We start from the raw sequence: 16508 nt of genomic DNA, 5'->3' as shown, positions 1-16508 counted from the left end.
GAGTTAAGCACCACTCAGCTGCAGTGATCTGTTACACTTGTTCCTAGCAATACATTATTGCAAGAGGATCGGAATGTTTGCCTTGCAAAGGTTAGCTATGCTTTTAAAATTCACCAGGTCTCAGATCTCCACAGCCTGAGCAGCTCCATGGCAGTGCTGCCCTGACATTGTTAATGACAAAGTGGAGAGCTGTGTGGCAGGGCCTGGCACAGCCCTTGCAGAGCTGCCTCACGAGCCTTTGGATGGCCATTTTTAGCCTTGCTCACTGAAATCAAACCTGGCACTGCACCTGGCAGGGCATTTTTTTTCTGTTTTTGAAGGATGGTTGGACTTTGCTCCAGTGGGTTTGGTGGCTGAAGCAGGGCTGCACCACCACTGCAGGTCTGGCTGAGCTCCTGTCATCACCTGTCTTTGCTTTCTCAGCTGCTACTGACACATTTTTATTTCTAACATTAACATTTCAGTTGTTCTCAGGAGAACAGCCCATTATGTATTAGTCTCACTGACGCTGCTCTTCTGCTCTGGTTGGCAATGCTGATTATGTAAAGGATATTTAATGTTGTAAATAATTAAATTTTTTTACAAGATTTTGGCTACTTTTTAGGAGTAAAAAAAAAATAAAAGAAAATGTATGCAGTGAATTTGAAAAAATGCTCAAGTCTTCTAGGAAGTGGGGAGACAGTTAATAATATATAATTAACATATCTTCCTTTCTTCCGTTGTTGGTGCAGACATGCCTTTAGATGAAAAGCATGGAAAATTAAAAGTGTGTGGGACTGAGTAATGTTGAATTTTATGTAAGTTCAACCTAGTCACCAGCTACACATTATGGAGAGAGCAATCCTGTTCCTGCTCAGGGATCTCATCCTGTACTACCTTTATACAGGCCTCCCCATGGTGCCATGCTGGGGGTTTTCCTCAAAAACAAAGGAAATTATGGCCTATCTCTTGCTATGTTTTTGAAGGAATCCAAAGTGTCCAAAAGAAGTATATATTAAAGGGTTGTTCATCCACTTAGAGTCAAACATTTGATTTAAAGTTCACCTCATGTTTCCATCAGACATCCAGAGGTGGCACATCACAGCTCAGCAGCCCACAGTCAGGTAAAACACATTTTAATGTGTGCCTGTGTAAGGACACAGTCCATTGAGGAGGCTCCCAAGTTTTCTGACAGGAATCCAGATATAAAAATTAAGGGTTCACAGACAGCAGCAGCAGATATCCCTGCTGGAAGCATCACTCACCACAGCTCCCAGACCAGTGTTTCTTTTGGAACCACTGTTCACTTGCACTATGAACAGCTGGCAAGGAGCAGCCCTTCACACAAACCAGAGACTTTCTGATGCTAAAAATGTACCCTGGGCTTAATGAAGCAAATAGGACACAGAAGTGCCAGGTGTGGCTGCAGCAAACAGGTACCTCTGTGCCCAGTAGAGGCACTGCCCTGTGCTCACATGGATGAGTGGGAATGCCCACCGTGGGACCAGCAGCTTGCTAGGAACAGAATGAGGCTTGCTTCTGATAATTGTGGGTGATGGGATGTACTCAGAGATACTTCTGTTGTACTAACATTCATAATTATGCAAATCCTAACAGATAAATGGGGGTGTTTTTTGCTAAGGACTAGAGACAGTTACTTGTGTTTTACTGGGGTGCACATAAGCTGGTTTTGTAGATACTGGTCTGTAGACCCTGGTTATTCAGAGACTGCAATAATTTGCTGTACTGCTTGTCAGAACTATTGATGGCTCCTGGTTGAAAAGCTCTAAAGGTCAGGGGCAGATGAGTTTCCTGCTCACCCCTAGGCTGACATTTGCAGGCCTCTAGCCCAGAGTAACAAAGGCACAATGAGCCGCAGCCGCTTAGCAATCCTCAAACCCTCTCATTTCCTTTGGGGAAGCCTGGCTGGGTGCAGAGACAGAAACCCTGCTTCTGTATGATGGCTACAACAGTGCTGAGAGTGTCATTATGTAGTGTCTGAAGATGGACCCTGGTGCTGTTCCCTTCCAGGGATGAGCTGCTGTGTGCGTGGTGTCACCGGGCTGCAGCAGGGACCTTGGAGAGGGCTCATCCCTCATCTGAGAGGGCTCCCATTAACTGCTCGCAGCTGATGCAGGAGAAGGCTGTCAAAACACCCCTCGTTTCAACACAGGGTTAATCCCTAGTCCTAGGCAATTTCTCCAGAGACAATATCAGCTTCAGCTGCTACCAGAGGCAGTTGCATCAGTTTCAGGAATCACAAGAGGGTTTTCAGTCCTGAGCGTACCCCAAACAGGGCAACAAAAAGCTGCTTCCTGACAATAGGCCCCTCTCAGCACATAATAAATCCAAAATTTCATCTCCAAATATTTATAAATTCTACTTTTCCAGTCATGTAAGTACCACTAGTCCTGCACCCTCTCTGACTGGGCTAATGGAACAAAGTGAAGGAAGACAAACAATTTAAAGCTCCACCTCTTGAAGAATGAGTCCTTGTGGTTTCCAAGTCTCGATACCATACATATAGAACAAAAACACATTCTTCTGATCAAACACAGAATTCCATTGAGTTCAGACTTGCAGCCTCAAAGATATTAATTTTCTGAAGTCAATGAAGACAGTGAGACAAGAGATTTTACTTAAACTATATATTTTTACATAAAACAACTTTATGTTACAATAAAATCAGATAAAAATCACAAAGTTATATAATAAGTTCATAAAGAAAAAAATCAAGTTTTTGTTTTATAGATATAAAACCCAGCATTTACTGCTACTAGGAGTCTAAATATTAACATTGACTGTCTATGGTCAATTTGAAAAAAGAAAAAAAAATAAGAGGGTAGTACTTTTTTACAGCAGACAAAATGAGGTAAGAGATGTTTTACAATGATCCAACTGTAGTAAACACTTCAGTTTTCATTGAAACATATACTAAATATAATAAACCCAAATAAAAATATACATTTAGAGCACTGCAGTGTTTTCCCACAGTTGTATATCAACAAATCGTCATTCACTAAACTTTACTTGAAACAATAAAAACAGGGTGTATGTTTATCTTTAGTACTAGAATCTCATAATAATCTAAATATTTTGGTATAGCAGACCACACTAGTACACTCTCAGAACTTTCAACTACAAGGGATATATTCATGTTAAAAACGATGTGCTTTGTTTGTCATTCATGATGAGCTTTATAGAATATGATGTTCATGATCACTATTAGGCAATTAAATGAAAACATCTAAATGCTGCAAAATACTCTTTTATTGAGCATAGCTTCCTCATCACATACCCAGGTTAATCAAAGTCCTGCAAACTTAGAAGTTTAGTTCACAAATCTTACATATCGGTCTTTTCAGCTAGTATATGGCTAAAATAATTATTGCTGACCAGTGTTAAAAAACCAAACAAAACCAACCCAAACAAAAATACAATAGCAGACAGATTTTTCTCAAGTGCCTTTCTTCTATGTACCATTATTATTAGGTAACTAAATTAACTAACTTTCAAAATGTGCATATAAGATTTTTAGAGGTATAGGCACCTTCATCTGAAGACTGTATGTTCAGGCTACCTGCCAAAAAAAAAAAAGAAAAAAAAAAAAAAAAGAAGAAAAAAAAAAGAGCTAACACAAAACACAGTAGAAAATCAAAGGCTGGACATCCAACATCCCCCAGGGATGCAAGCAAAGCCCTCCTGGCCAGGACCAGCTCTGCCCACAGCCTGCAGGAGATCCCTCCTTTGGGAAGCACCTTCATCACATTTCTCATTCACCTCCTGACTCTATTTTACTTCAGGTACCTTATCATTTACCACTGGGAGTGGTATTTAAGATGTGCAAACTTTGTGTCAGGTGTACATTCCAATAGTGAGCCTAAAGCCCTGCTGAGCTCCCGGGGGCGCGGGACTCCAGGCACAGCATCCCTGGCCAGGCTGTGAGGGCCAGCTGGGGCTCTGTGGCTGTGGGTGTGTCTGGATTCATCTTGTGGCTGTGTATTGCTTGGCCTGACACACAGGTGCTTGTTGAACACGATCCACAGAAAGAAAAATTACCTTAAGGTAGCTTTCTGTCCTACCATTGCTAAATCGTGCCCATAACCAGACCCTGCCAGCCCAGCCTGGGACTCCTTGCTGCCCCTCAGCCTCCCAAAAGCTGGATCTGCTCTTCCACAAGGTCCCTGGTACTGCTGAGGCCCTGTGGGACAGGAACAGCTTTTCCTGCTTTTGACTGGAAGTGTCTGACCACAACCAGAGCCGTGGCTGCAGTGCTCTCTGGGCTCCGTGTGTGTGGACATGGCACTTCCATCCCTCACAGCACCACCTGTGATATGCTGAGGACTTCTTGATATTTACAGGCTTGACAAGCCCAGAAGTGCCTGGACAAAGGCAGGTGAGCCGGTGGATTGGTGTGGCCATCCAGACCTTTGGCACATCCACAGCTCATGGGGAGAGCACATCTTTCACTGAAATCTCTGCTGAAACGATAGCCAAAAAAATTTGCTGCTGCTGCTGCCTTCCCTTACACCTCTTCCCTTCAGATTGAGCATCTGGCACACATTCAGCTGAGCGAGGCATTTCACCCTGACAGGGGTTTTATCTTTGCTAATCCATAGGCTCAAGAAGACAGTGCTATATTCCTTACAAGCTCTTGATGCTTTGAAGAGTTTTGCCAAGATAGCTCTTTGGAAGAGCCTAAGGAAGAGCATGGTCTTGTAGCTGAGAAACTCCCAGCACTGCAAGGTGGTGACAACAACAGGGAATTTTCCTTCTGTCACTTATGGCGCAGCCAAAGGCGGCAAAAAATTAATAAGGAAAAGAATCGATACTTGCAAAAATAAATAAATGGCGTAGAGAAGAGAGCAGAAGTCTGTGGACAATTTGTGCCCTGCTGCGAGTGGGATGTGTGTTCCTGTGGCCAGCAAGCCACTGAGCAATCACTGGACAGGGCAGGTGAGCCCCTGCCTTAGCACCACCAGTGCTTTGGCTGGTACCCTTGTAAGACAACGGCAGGGCAGGGACAGCAGGCACAACAGCAGAAACCCTTCCTGCTCACCTTAATTCACCAAGCAGCTTTAAAAAATTGCCCTCCCTAAATTGCCCACATAAAAAACAAATCAGGTGTTTGTACAGAAAAAAAGATATTGTCTAAATAACATTTGTTTTCTGGCCACAGATGCACCCAGTGTAAAACAAAGAAAGTGCATTCTTTGAACTCTCAGATACAGAAAATGACAGGTGGTGTTGAATTTCGTAAAGAAAAGACAGTTTTCTTCCAGTGAGCTCACTTAGTGAAGGAGACACCAATTAGGTGTAGACAGAACACTGCAAAGTATGGCAATTGCTGAAAATGCACTTCTAGGCCAAAGAGAACTACTTGTGCAGTTGAGTCAAAATTGGCCAAGAAAGATTCAGCCAAATAATAAAAACCCCAAAAGGTTAACCTTTATTCTGTGTAACAAAGTTCCATTTTTTTCATTTTGAAATAATTTATCCCTAATACGAGACTAAGGTATTTTTCCAAAATGTGACATAATATATCTAATGGAATATTCTTTCCCCTTGAAAATAATTCTATCAATTTTAATGTCACTTTTGCTTTCATGTTATCCAAGGTATACCCGTTTTTTCCTCATTTTGTCAAAACCCCTCAAACTGTAGCATTATTCAGCAGCTCTAACATCACCTCAAAGAAGCCTCTCAGCCAGAGGTCAGTAAGACACACTGTCCTGGTGTCACAGGAGGCCAGCAGAGCTGAAGCTCCCAGGTTGCTGATGTGTGGCAGGACCCATGGTGGTGCACAGACCCACACAGCAAGTGCCAAGCACATGTCCTTTGTTAAGGAGAGACCATGTAAGTGAGGTAGGAGAGATCCTGCCATAAAAACCACTTAGAGGGAGAAACCTGTGTCCAGAAAGGGAACTCAGGGTCACTCAAGGAGAGGTACAGCCTGCTATAAACCTGTGCTCAGGCTGGGTGGGAGTGCTGACCAAGGCATTGCTGACAGACACAGGGAAGCCAGGATTAGCCCAGCACTGTGTAACAAATAAAACCAAGTTCTGCGGATCCTCTGTTGGACAGGGATGAAAATTCCTTGGCCCTGGGAGTGTTTAGGGCCACCCCTAAGCAGGTGTCTGTGAACTCAGGGTGCCCACAGGGACAGGCGAAATTCCAGCTGTGCACAAAAGGAGGGTCAGTGCGTCCGTGGGATGGTGTGTGCATTTTGCTGGAGGAAGGCTGGCTGCCCTGGTGCTCCCATCAGGACAGAGGAGGCATTTCAGTGCTGGGATGAGTCTCAAGAGGAGCAGTGTGAGGCTCTGTTTGGCACACAGGTTAGTGCAGGGCCACCAGAGAGCACCAAGGAATAAGCAGTGTGTGACACCATCGGTCCCCTGGGGTGGGGACAGCGACAGGCTGGAGAGGGCAGCTGCAGATGGTGCCCAAACACTCCTGAGAGCATGCACTGCCACGCTTTTTTTCTCTTGAAGAGGGAAAATCCAATGAAAGAGATGGGAAGATTAAAAGAGATGGCATTTTGGGGAGTTTAAGTGATTATATGTAGAAACTCTCAACTTACTGCTGTTGGGAAGAAAGAAGAAAGAAGGCAATTATAACAAGCCCTTGGAGGCTTGAAGGACGGAGTTTCCCACAGCATAAAGCTGTGTACAGGCATCTCTAACAACTCAACATCAGAGAAATAGCGGATATGTGATGCATACATCTGGGGCAAGATAGAAGAGACAGGACAGGGATTTATTTAAGGACTCCATTGTTCCTCTGGCAGGCACTAAGCACCCAGAAATAACTGCCTGTGTCAGAGCTGTGCAGTGGCTTTATGTGCCACCATCAAACTCCATCTGTTTAATCAATGCAATCCCATGGAAACACTTCCCTTGCAATTTAAGAGTGGCTTAATACATTCCTAATGAACTGGATCTTAGACCTGACTAAAGTGAAAAACAAAGATCTGGATTAAGCCAAACAGTGTAATTTTTTCACTGAGTCTTTTGCATCCTTTTACCCAGCATCATGCCAAAAACAAAATTTATGTTGAAACAGAGAGAAGCCCTAAGATTACTCAGCAGGAAAAGGAAGACAGGGCACGGTCCTTGGTGCAAAAGCAATGAAGCACTGTGAGGAGCAGGGCCCTGACTGCCAGTATTGCTTGCAGCTCTTAATTGTGTTATCCTGTGGTTCCCAGCTGATGCAGGGACGAAAAAGCAGCATGGGAGGAGAGGAGAAGCAGGATGAGCTGCCTGCTAAATTATGGTGTATATCTGACTTTCTATCACATAAAAAGACTAAAAATGGAGACTACTTGTGCACAACCACACAGTTTCTGACGTCATTTTCAATTTTGAGAAGTCTGATCTAACCCCACATTATGCAACTGTTGAATCTTCCATGCTGGCAAAGTCTAATTTTCACACGCCTACATGCTATGTACCTGATTTTTATTTTTATTTTTAAATATCAACAGCCTAAAACAATTTTTTTAAAATAGATTTAAATGGTCATAATGGTTATGAAAGGTCCTAACTTTACATCCATTGTTTCAAAGGAGTAAAAAGCAAAAATACTCAAAGTCCATTCTAAAAAACAGGCAATGAAGATAATGTAATAGTAACAGATGAAATGAAAATTCAAGGGAAAATTGCAGGCAGATCCCATCTCCACCATGGGGATTACATATTCATCTGTGAAAAGGTATTCAATGCATGTTTCACCTACAACCCACCTTTCTTTTAAAGGCCACTTTAATAATCAAGATGTGCCAAAAAAAGAAAAAAGCCCTGAAATTCCAAGGAAAGCATGGCCATTTTATACCAGTCACTGCTGGAAAGCACTAACACAGTGCTGAACCAAGCTGTCATCGGAATCAAGCAAATAACAATATCACGTACACAAAAGTACTTTCCTGAATTAAGGTCCCAGGTAAACACCCTCAAAACAGGTTATGGGGAAAGAAGAGAAAGAAGCTGAAGGAAGTTCTAGTGGAAAGAGCAAAGCTTGGGCTGGATTCTCCTCTGTGTCCCTTTTTACATCTCTGTCTGTCATGAACTGAACTTCCTCCTCACTGAAGGCTAGGGTATGAGCTTGCATTTCTCAAAACACTCTTAGAGCTGCTGAATAATCAGTTCAAGAATAAAGGAACATTTCTGCCTCTCGGATTGAGATGGGCTTTTTTTTGTACAACCTAACTTGGTGACTAATCCCTACCCTACTGCCAGAGAATGCAGAAATCATAGTAAAGGACTTTGACTTCACATGGCCATTGCCTTGCCAGTCGCCTGGGCAGAAATTTGCTTCAGATAAACACCTTCCAGTAACCTTATAATGCTTTTCAGATCCATGTCTCCTTCCTCACTGCTGCAGAAGTCAATCAACAACAATCAAGTTGCACACAGAGGGGGAGGAGTCCTGTACAAATCAGCAACATACCACTTTTAAAAATAAATATCTGGTCCCCAGACTCAGGTGGGCATTTTTCAGAGATGCACATAATGATGAAACTATATGGGTTCAAAATTGAAGGCCAGAGAGAGGTGATGCTGCTAAGCAAGAGAAGCTGTCCTCACTGACTGGTAAGACACTTGACTTCAAGAGTTGAAACTCATTTCTGCATTGTTGACTGTTCTGTATGGATCCAGGCAAGCGCATGGAACCTCTATCAGAGGTTATCTGAAATCCACTGCAATTTTTTTTTTGGTGAACCAGGCCTGATTGACATGGTCCTAAAGATACTGGTATCTGTGAGAAGTGATTTTCCTGGCTGCAGCTCATCACAGGCACACTTTACAAACTGCAGGGGCTCCAGCTAATCTCTCTGCTCCACCACAGAATAAAGTCAATCCTGCTAAGAGTGCTGATAGTCTGGACAAGAAAAAGACTTCTTTTCTGTTTCTATGGTTGCAACAGCCCTTAAGAAAGATATAAATTTCCCTGCAACAACTAACTGCATATTCATTTTAAGGTAGGTCTAGTTCCAGATTCCTGAGACAGAACCCTCTACCTGTTCCCAACCCCACAAAGCCAGAGCAGCAATATAGAAAGTTTCTAATCTCAACAGAATTCAGTGAGCAGCACGATTGGTTTGGTAAATAAACAAACAAAATAAAATAAACCCACCAAAAAAAAACAAACCAAAAACCCACAGCAAATTTTCAGCCTCTATGTACAAAACCAATGCAAACAAGTGGAACGTTCTAGTTATATTTTGTAAAACACACATTTGGGATCAACAAAACATCAAACATCCAGACCCTAGATTACAAAAAAGATCTATTGCCATCTAATTGTCAACCCCAAGTTTAGACAGTCCTTGTCGGAAATCATGTAATTCATCTATCTTCCCGTCTAGTACATCTAAAAAATTCTTTAATTCAGTTTTAAGGTTGGTCTGCCTATGTTTGTTCTCTTCAACTTCTGTCCTTAGCGTTCTGACTTTCTCTTCAAGATCCTTGTTCTTTTTCTCAGCAGCCTTAAAGACAAAAGAGACAATAAGATGAATCACAGAGAAGAAGGATGGGCAGCATTTCATAGATTAAAGCAACAAATGGCAGCGGGGCTGTGAGAGTTTGCTCGAACTTCTGTAAACTGATTAACACAAGCACCTCTGAGAGCAACTGACATGAGCTTGTCTGATTAAAAGCCCACGCAGGAAAGGACACAGATTAACTGGAAAAGATGCTTTGCATCAGACTTTGTCATTTGGTTGATATCTTCAAATTCAGCTGGATTTAAATCGTGCACTGTGCATACATTTCTGTCATTGCTACAGTTGCAGAATTAGACACCGTGCCATCAATTACATACAGAATTATCTACGGTGGTTTAACCTCGAAAAACAAACTTAGGAAATACTGTCTGAGGAATAAAGTTGCTTTATTCAGCACTTTGGGATTTACTGGTATTTTTTTAAAGTTCTACTTTGCTTGATGGCTTATTTATCGATTGGATTTTACTTCATCGATGGGACTGCTCATTTTTGTTCTCTTTTCATGTATTAATTTATTGCATTTCCACAAGACCTGACTCAAGGAGGCAATGCCCAAAGTCCAGCTGCTGGCTGGGGCAGGGTTCCTGAGCCACGGGCACATGCCAGCGCTGCTGGAAAGGGATGGCACAGCACACGACACATCCTCAGGTGAACTTTTACTCCTGGTGCTGAGCAGCTTTACTCATCTGCTTCTTTCCCCAAAGCCTGCCCTGGTGCCACTGCAGCAATCAGCCCCAGGCCTTGGGGAGATGCTCGACACAGGTGGCAGTGGTGCACCTCCATGAGCCCAGAGCAGTGGAAACACAGGATACAGGATGGCCTGGGATTGCAGGAGGTGTGTGCTACATCATCCCAGGCAAACCAGTCTCTGCAATGGAGCCATTTAACCACTCCTGTGCTGGGAATGGCACTGTGTATTTTGCATGTAATTAGCATTTTTTGTTTTTACGAACTGGAGCTCTTTTGCCTCGAAACACTGAAGTCTGAACAGAGAAATGTATATAGCTATGGGAAAAAAAAAGTAAAGGAAAGGTACCAACTATTTTGGAATTAATTTCACTGCTAAACTGTACCTGCAATTGTTCAGATACAGATTCACATTCTGACATTAGCTCTGGTATAATTTCACCCTGCTTTCGAAGCTCTTCCAGTTCCTTTGAAAACATAAAAGAAAAAATATTAGTGCAAGCTTCAATTTAAAACATAATGGAAATCTGAACATGAAATGGCTTTGCATATTTTATTGTATTCTGCACAGTATTTGGATGGAAAATAATCAAAATAACCTGCCTGCATTCCAAAATTGCTAATTTTCTACAAGAATACATTTTTTCACTTTAATTTTTACTTTGCATTTCTAAAACAGGCAAAGTAATCCAGTCTCTTGCATGAATTCCATGAATTATATTAATAAAATCTTAGCCTAAACCATATACCTATGCAAAAGATGTATTAAATACCAGAAAAATCTGAATGGCTGTAATGCTACAAGTAATTTATAGATGGTAGCAAAGAGCAAATTAGACAATTTCAATGATGTATGACAGCAAAAAAAAAAAAAGGCCAGTGGCTTTAGAAGCTGCACATACAGAGACATCATTACAGAACACAGGTGTAATGGGCTTTCCTCCATGGTACAGATCTGAGAACCACCTACTCCTCCCCCAAAATCTGTATTTGGTTCTGTCCTCATTACCCAAACTGAGCAGACTTGATGAAGGGAGTTAATGGAAAGAGCAACAGCAGGAATCCATATCTCTGTTGGAAATAAAGACAAACTGGAAAAAAGTGCAAGATCCTCCTCCAGAAACTGCCCACGTAGGTGATGATCTCCAGAGAAGGCAGGGGTACACCCCTGGACTACCTGGACTTGTGCAAAGCACTTGACACTGTTCCACACAAGAGCCTTGTCTCCAAGTCAGAGACGTGGATTTGGTGGAGGAACCACCTGGAGGACAAGCATCTCCTACATGAGGAGGGTACCAGCAGCTTCTCTTACATGGCCATGCCTTGAGCAGATTTCATGTGGGTTTGGATTCCAGACCATGAAAGATTACATATGGGTAGTTTAGAGCTAATCGAGAACATGCTAGTGTAAGTATGAATTTTTAAAACAAGTTAGTATATTTTCAGTTTAAATGGAAGACAGTCTTGTAAAATTCACAAGTCAATCAATTTTCTGGTTCATTTGGTACAGTAAAAATGTGAATCTTGAGGAGAATTATAGGAGAGAATAAGGGTTGTTATATATGCTATTGCCATAGAAAGGTTGAGAAGACAGCATTACATTTTCCTGTGAAATATAGGGCTGAAAACCACTATATTCATGACAGTGCATCGAAATCCATCTCCTTAAACTATTTCCTTGCACCACCACAAAACCTATTAACAGCAGTGCTTTTAAGAGCACCAGCAGAGATGCTGTAATGGCACGTGGCAAACTTTACTGCACTGCATTTCCTCTTCAGCCAGCACAGATCATTTGGTCACTGTGACAACAGAAAAAAAACGCTTCCCACTATTTTCCCCACTCTTCTGGGGTTCCAAGCCATCATCCTCCTTAGAAAAATTAACACCCTGTAATGTCAAAAATTACAAACTGGGTCGCTCTAGATTAATCTGAATTTCTCACTCTTGTCATTAGTCCTGAGGTCAAAGCGAGACCATAAACCAGCAAAGCTGAAAACTGTGAGCCATCCAGAAAAAGAAACAGGACTTGTTACACAAATGCCAAATTATTTTGTAAATTATGTCTTTTTAACAGCAATCCTGATGCCTATGGGAATTTTCAGCATGGGGAGAGTCAAATGAATCTGTTCTCAGCACACATCTGTCTGGCACTGGGCACCAAGTTTCACCACTGGCTCTTCTACAAGGACAGGTGTTGTGTACACCAAGGCATCCTTTTCTAACCCCTGCCAAATTACAGTGTGCAGTCACAGCACATAACACATCATGGAACTTGGATGGAGAAACACTACCAAACAAGGGACTGTCCATGGAAAACCTAGAAACAGGCAACACCCCAAGATATCAGTCTGCTTCTGGTGGTAGGTGAGCCACTCCTCACCAACAATCTACACCCAAGAAGAGAAGCAGACAGTCCCACTCAAACATGAAGACACTATTTCTGTGTTCAGGGCACTCACCAGCTCTTTGTCCTGAAGTTCTGTTTCCAGTTCCTGGAGACGTCTACTCAACTGTGCATTTCTTTCCTTCTCTTTATTTATTTCATTGCACTGTTCCTCCAGTTCTTCAATCTTTAAAAAATGTCAGACATTAGGTGAAATTTCTCAAATTTCTGAAAATCTGGGGCAGAACACATCTGATGAAATGGACATGGGATCTGTTTCCTAAATCATAGCATTGGATTCACCGCAACCAAATTATCACTTTTTTCCTTCAAAAGAGTCAATTTACACACCCACTAGGAAACCCTGGGTCTCTATTTATTCTCTCTTACAGTCTCTCTTATAAGTACTCAGGAATGCACAAAACACTGAGCTGCTAAAATAAGTGGAACTGGGGATAAAATCTGCACTTCACTCCTATGAAGCCAACACAAGGCTACAAGGAATGGGTTTTCTTAACACAACAAGAGGAAGAAATCTCTTGGGGGTTGCTTATTATTCCAGCTGGTGTATGAGGGACACAACATCAAAACTTTGGGGGGAAAACCAGTTCAGAGCAATATCTGCTGCTTTGTTCTCTCGCCCAGGGATGTGCTTTGCTCTCTCCAAACCTCCTGCTGCCAGCTCTGGACTCAGCTCCCAGGAGATGCACTTCCCACAGGCCGATGGACCAGCTCATTAAAGTATGTACTTTAATTCTCAGCTTCGTGTTGCTTTGGGATTATAACTCCCCTCATTTGAAGGTAGAGCGATATGCAAAAAATTCTGACCCAATTAATAAAGCAAAAGGAGCTTCCCAGGGCACTGCAGTGGTGCAGTGTGAGCATTGAGCAAGGAACCTGCTTGGGGGAAAACCTCAGAAAACCTCCCTGCATGGAGGAAGACAGCACATTATACAGGCAGTGTTGCTGCACAGTCTGGCTGTCACCAGCATGGTGACTTTGAAGAGGCAGCAAGGTGGTGTTTTAATAATTTCTTCTCTAGTACAGCTACTGGGATGTGGCATGTGTTGACGAGAACAACTTTTCCCTGCAACAATACAGAAAGGATAATAACTACCCTGCAAATTATGATATTTCCCCATAACATACTGTTCCAGCCTCTAATTTCTCCCCTGTCCACAAGAGGCTGGATATAGGAAGCTAAATCATGTAACAATATTAATTTGTTAATGTAACATCAGTTAATACAGCTGTGGTTTGATCTCTGCATTACCACTGGGCACCCATAAAACACAAGTGAACAAACAGTGAGTATTGGCCTCAGAAAAAAGGTTGTTTCACAAGGATTTTCAGTGCCAACAAACAACCCAAACCACTTCCAACACTGAAATACTACCTGCAGTCTACTGACACACAAAAAGACACATAATTCCTTCCCTCTTCAAAAGCAAAAAATAAATAAAAAAAAATAAATCTCACCAGACTGATACAATCTGATCTCTACTTCAAATGTCCCAGTAATCCATCTAAGCAGCAGGAAAAGGATCCAGCTTTTCCAAAAACATTTAGGATGAATGAATTTAGGGTGAAAATATCCCTGCAAAAGCAGTGCTCATGGAACCCAGGATCCCCTGTGCCCAGGATGCCCTGTGCCCGTAGGGGCTGTTGCAGATAGCACAGTATTATCTGAGAGATGGTCCTAATGCTTACTCTAAACCAAGACTTCACAGATTTAAACTTCTGAGTTGTTCTCTGCTGTAGCCATTGCTAGCCCTCCATCTTACACAACTGAGAAATGCCTCAGTAATGAAGGGGAAAAGGCTTTTGCTGATGCCTGTTGGCAGGCTTTTGGATGAGATGTGCCAGGTGTTAGAACTGGAGGATCCACCTCACCACCCACATTGCTGAGGGAATAACTCACATCCTCATTCTCCTGCACACTGCTGGGATTTGCTTCTGAGTGAATGGAGTGGTTCCCAGGCTGGGTTCCTGTGGGTGACCAGGCCATAACCTCACCTTCTGCTCATCCACATCTGGCAGTATTTAAGTGAGCTTTGAAAGGGATATGCAAAAGCAGCCCCGTTTTTGGAACCCTTCTGGCTTCTCTCCCCAGCCAACAGGCCCTGCTGACACCACATCTCCCAAGTCCTGAAGTGGGGAACTTGATGTGGCAGCTCCTCTGCTCCCTCCTGCCCGCGGTGTGCGGAGGGAAGCGGCTGCCTGAACTGCCCACTTCCCTTCCTTCCACTTCCACCTCCCTTCCAAAAACCAACCCCATCTCCTAACACACACTGCGAGAAAGCTGCAGAGACCCGAAAGAAAGAGCAACGGTGGGAGCAGCTGACTGGAGCTGCTCTCCTGTGGGCATGTTCTGCTACCTTGCCCCTCAGCTGGTCGTTCTCCTCCTTGCAGGCTGAGAACTGCTTCTTCCAGTGCTCGATGCTGGCCGCCGACTCCTGCAGCGCTGTGGACAACCGCGCGTTGCTCTCCCGCAGCGACTGCAGCTCCGTCTCCCACTTCTTCACATTGGATGAACTGAGAAAAAACAGGACACCATGAGGTGGTTTCACCTTGTATTCCTGTGAGCTGTTACGCTTTACTTGTCTGCAAACTCCCCCGCCGCGGTGTGTTCACCATTAATTTGTTGCAATAAGAGGAAGAGCACTCAGATGTGTGTAATTGCCTTTAACCATTAGATGCCTACAGAGAACAAAAGCCTTAATTTGACTGTCTCTGTCAAAACAAAGGGATCTGCCATTTCCAGCAGCAGTGGCCTGCGTCTGGAACAAAAGCCCTGCTGTCAGAGCAGGGTCCAGCTGCCCATTTGCACCTGGGGGTCTCACCTGGCAGTGCATGGTCCCTGTCACCTCCTGAGCTGTGTGGCTGCAGCACCTGGGGCTGGGCACCTGGCACCCCTGCAACACAGCCACTCTGCACATCTGCAGATGGCACAGCAATTCCAAATGGAAGATTTCAGGGGGTTGACACCATCTATATTTGAATTTATTTTAATGCTGAGTCTTAACTATAAAAGTGTTACATAATGCTGCAGAATTAAACTACTCATTCCCCAAAGCTTCGAGCTGCAGCACAGAGCACAAGATTAGAGGGTGAACGGGAGGAAGGCTTTGAAACTCCCTGTGTGCAACTTGCTGCCTGCCTGTGGAGGTGTCTTCAGCAAGAGGAATGAGCTAACATTACTGTTTGAAACAGGTTAAGCTATTGAAATGTCAATAAAGAGAGATGTTGTACTTCAAACATAATATATGCAACCTTGGAATTGCTCATTGGATAATGCTGCTTACAGTGATGCTTTGTTTTTTAAATACATTTTTAAGAGTAGCTTGATCTTGTTAGATTTTTTTTCCATTCACAGATACACATTCACAGACAAGGCAAGATCCCAATAGAGAATTATTCTATTTTAATGTTGTAGCTTTGCATATTGCAACGCCTGTATTTTCACTACAGCTGCAAATTACTATTCTCAGCATTTTCAAATTATTTATCAAAGCAAATAGCAAAAAATGTGATTTCAAGGGGCTCTGTCCACAATTTAGAAATATCCCCTAAGACTTCCAAGCACTCTGATGAAATTATAGTTCTCACTTCAACTTTTTATGGTCGAGTTCATTCCCTTTCATAATTTTAAATATCCATATCTATTTTCATCAAAGTAAGTGTAGCAAACTCAAAGAGGAAGAAAGATTGGCTTCACATGTTATCAGCAGCAATTGCTCCCCTATGGCTTTAACGTTATTTCTGCACTTCTAAAACTTCATGAAAGAAGATGGTTATAACAGTTGGCATCAGCAGAATAAAAGAGAGTTTATTTCTTCACAAGCTACATCAGGAATAAATGAAATGGGAAATATTTCTCAACTGGATACCAGGAGGTACTTGCTAAAATCTGTTCATTCATCCATTCTGCAGCACCATTTAAAATTAATTACA

General features: G+C 42.8%; 1 protein-coding gene across 3 annotated transcripts in view; it reads right to left on the bottom strand.

Annotated features, from left to right (window-relative positions):
* Positions 1-9179: 9179 nt before the first annotated feature.
* Positions 9180-16508, bottom strand: part of HOMER2 (homer scaffold protein 2) — a 53432-nt gene continuing 46103 nt past the window's right edge. For all 3 annotated transcript variants that reach the window (XM_014251343.2, XM_014251344.2, XM_014251345.2), the window contains 4 exons: positions 14933-15089; positions 12631-12741; positions 10555-10635; positions 9180-9463 (listed from right to left, as the gene is read on the bottom strand). In XM_014251343.2, coding sequence (XP_014106818.2) covers positions 9275-9463; positions 10555-10635; positions 12631-12741; positions 14933-15089 — 538 coding nt within the window. In that variant the 3' untranslated portion in view covers positions 9180-9274. The remainder of the gene's footprint in view (positions 9464-10554; positions 10636-12630; positions 12742-14932; positions 15090-16508) is intronic.

The sequence above is a fragment of the Pseudopodoces humilis genome, chromosome 16 (genome assembly GCF_049639895.1).
Source record: "Pseudopodoces humilis isolate 2021_Gansu_Grassland_sample_001 chromosome 16, ASM4963989v1, whole genome shotgun sequence".
Lineage (NCBI taxonomy): Eukaryota > Metazoa > Chordata > Aves > Passeriformes > Paridae > Pseudopodoces > Pseudopodoces humilis.
Note: the sequence above shows the minus strand (reverse complement) of the source record. Positions and strands in the feature narration are given on the sequence as shown.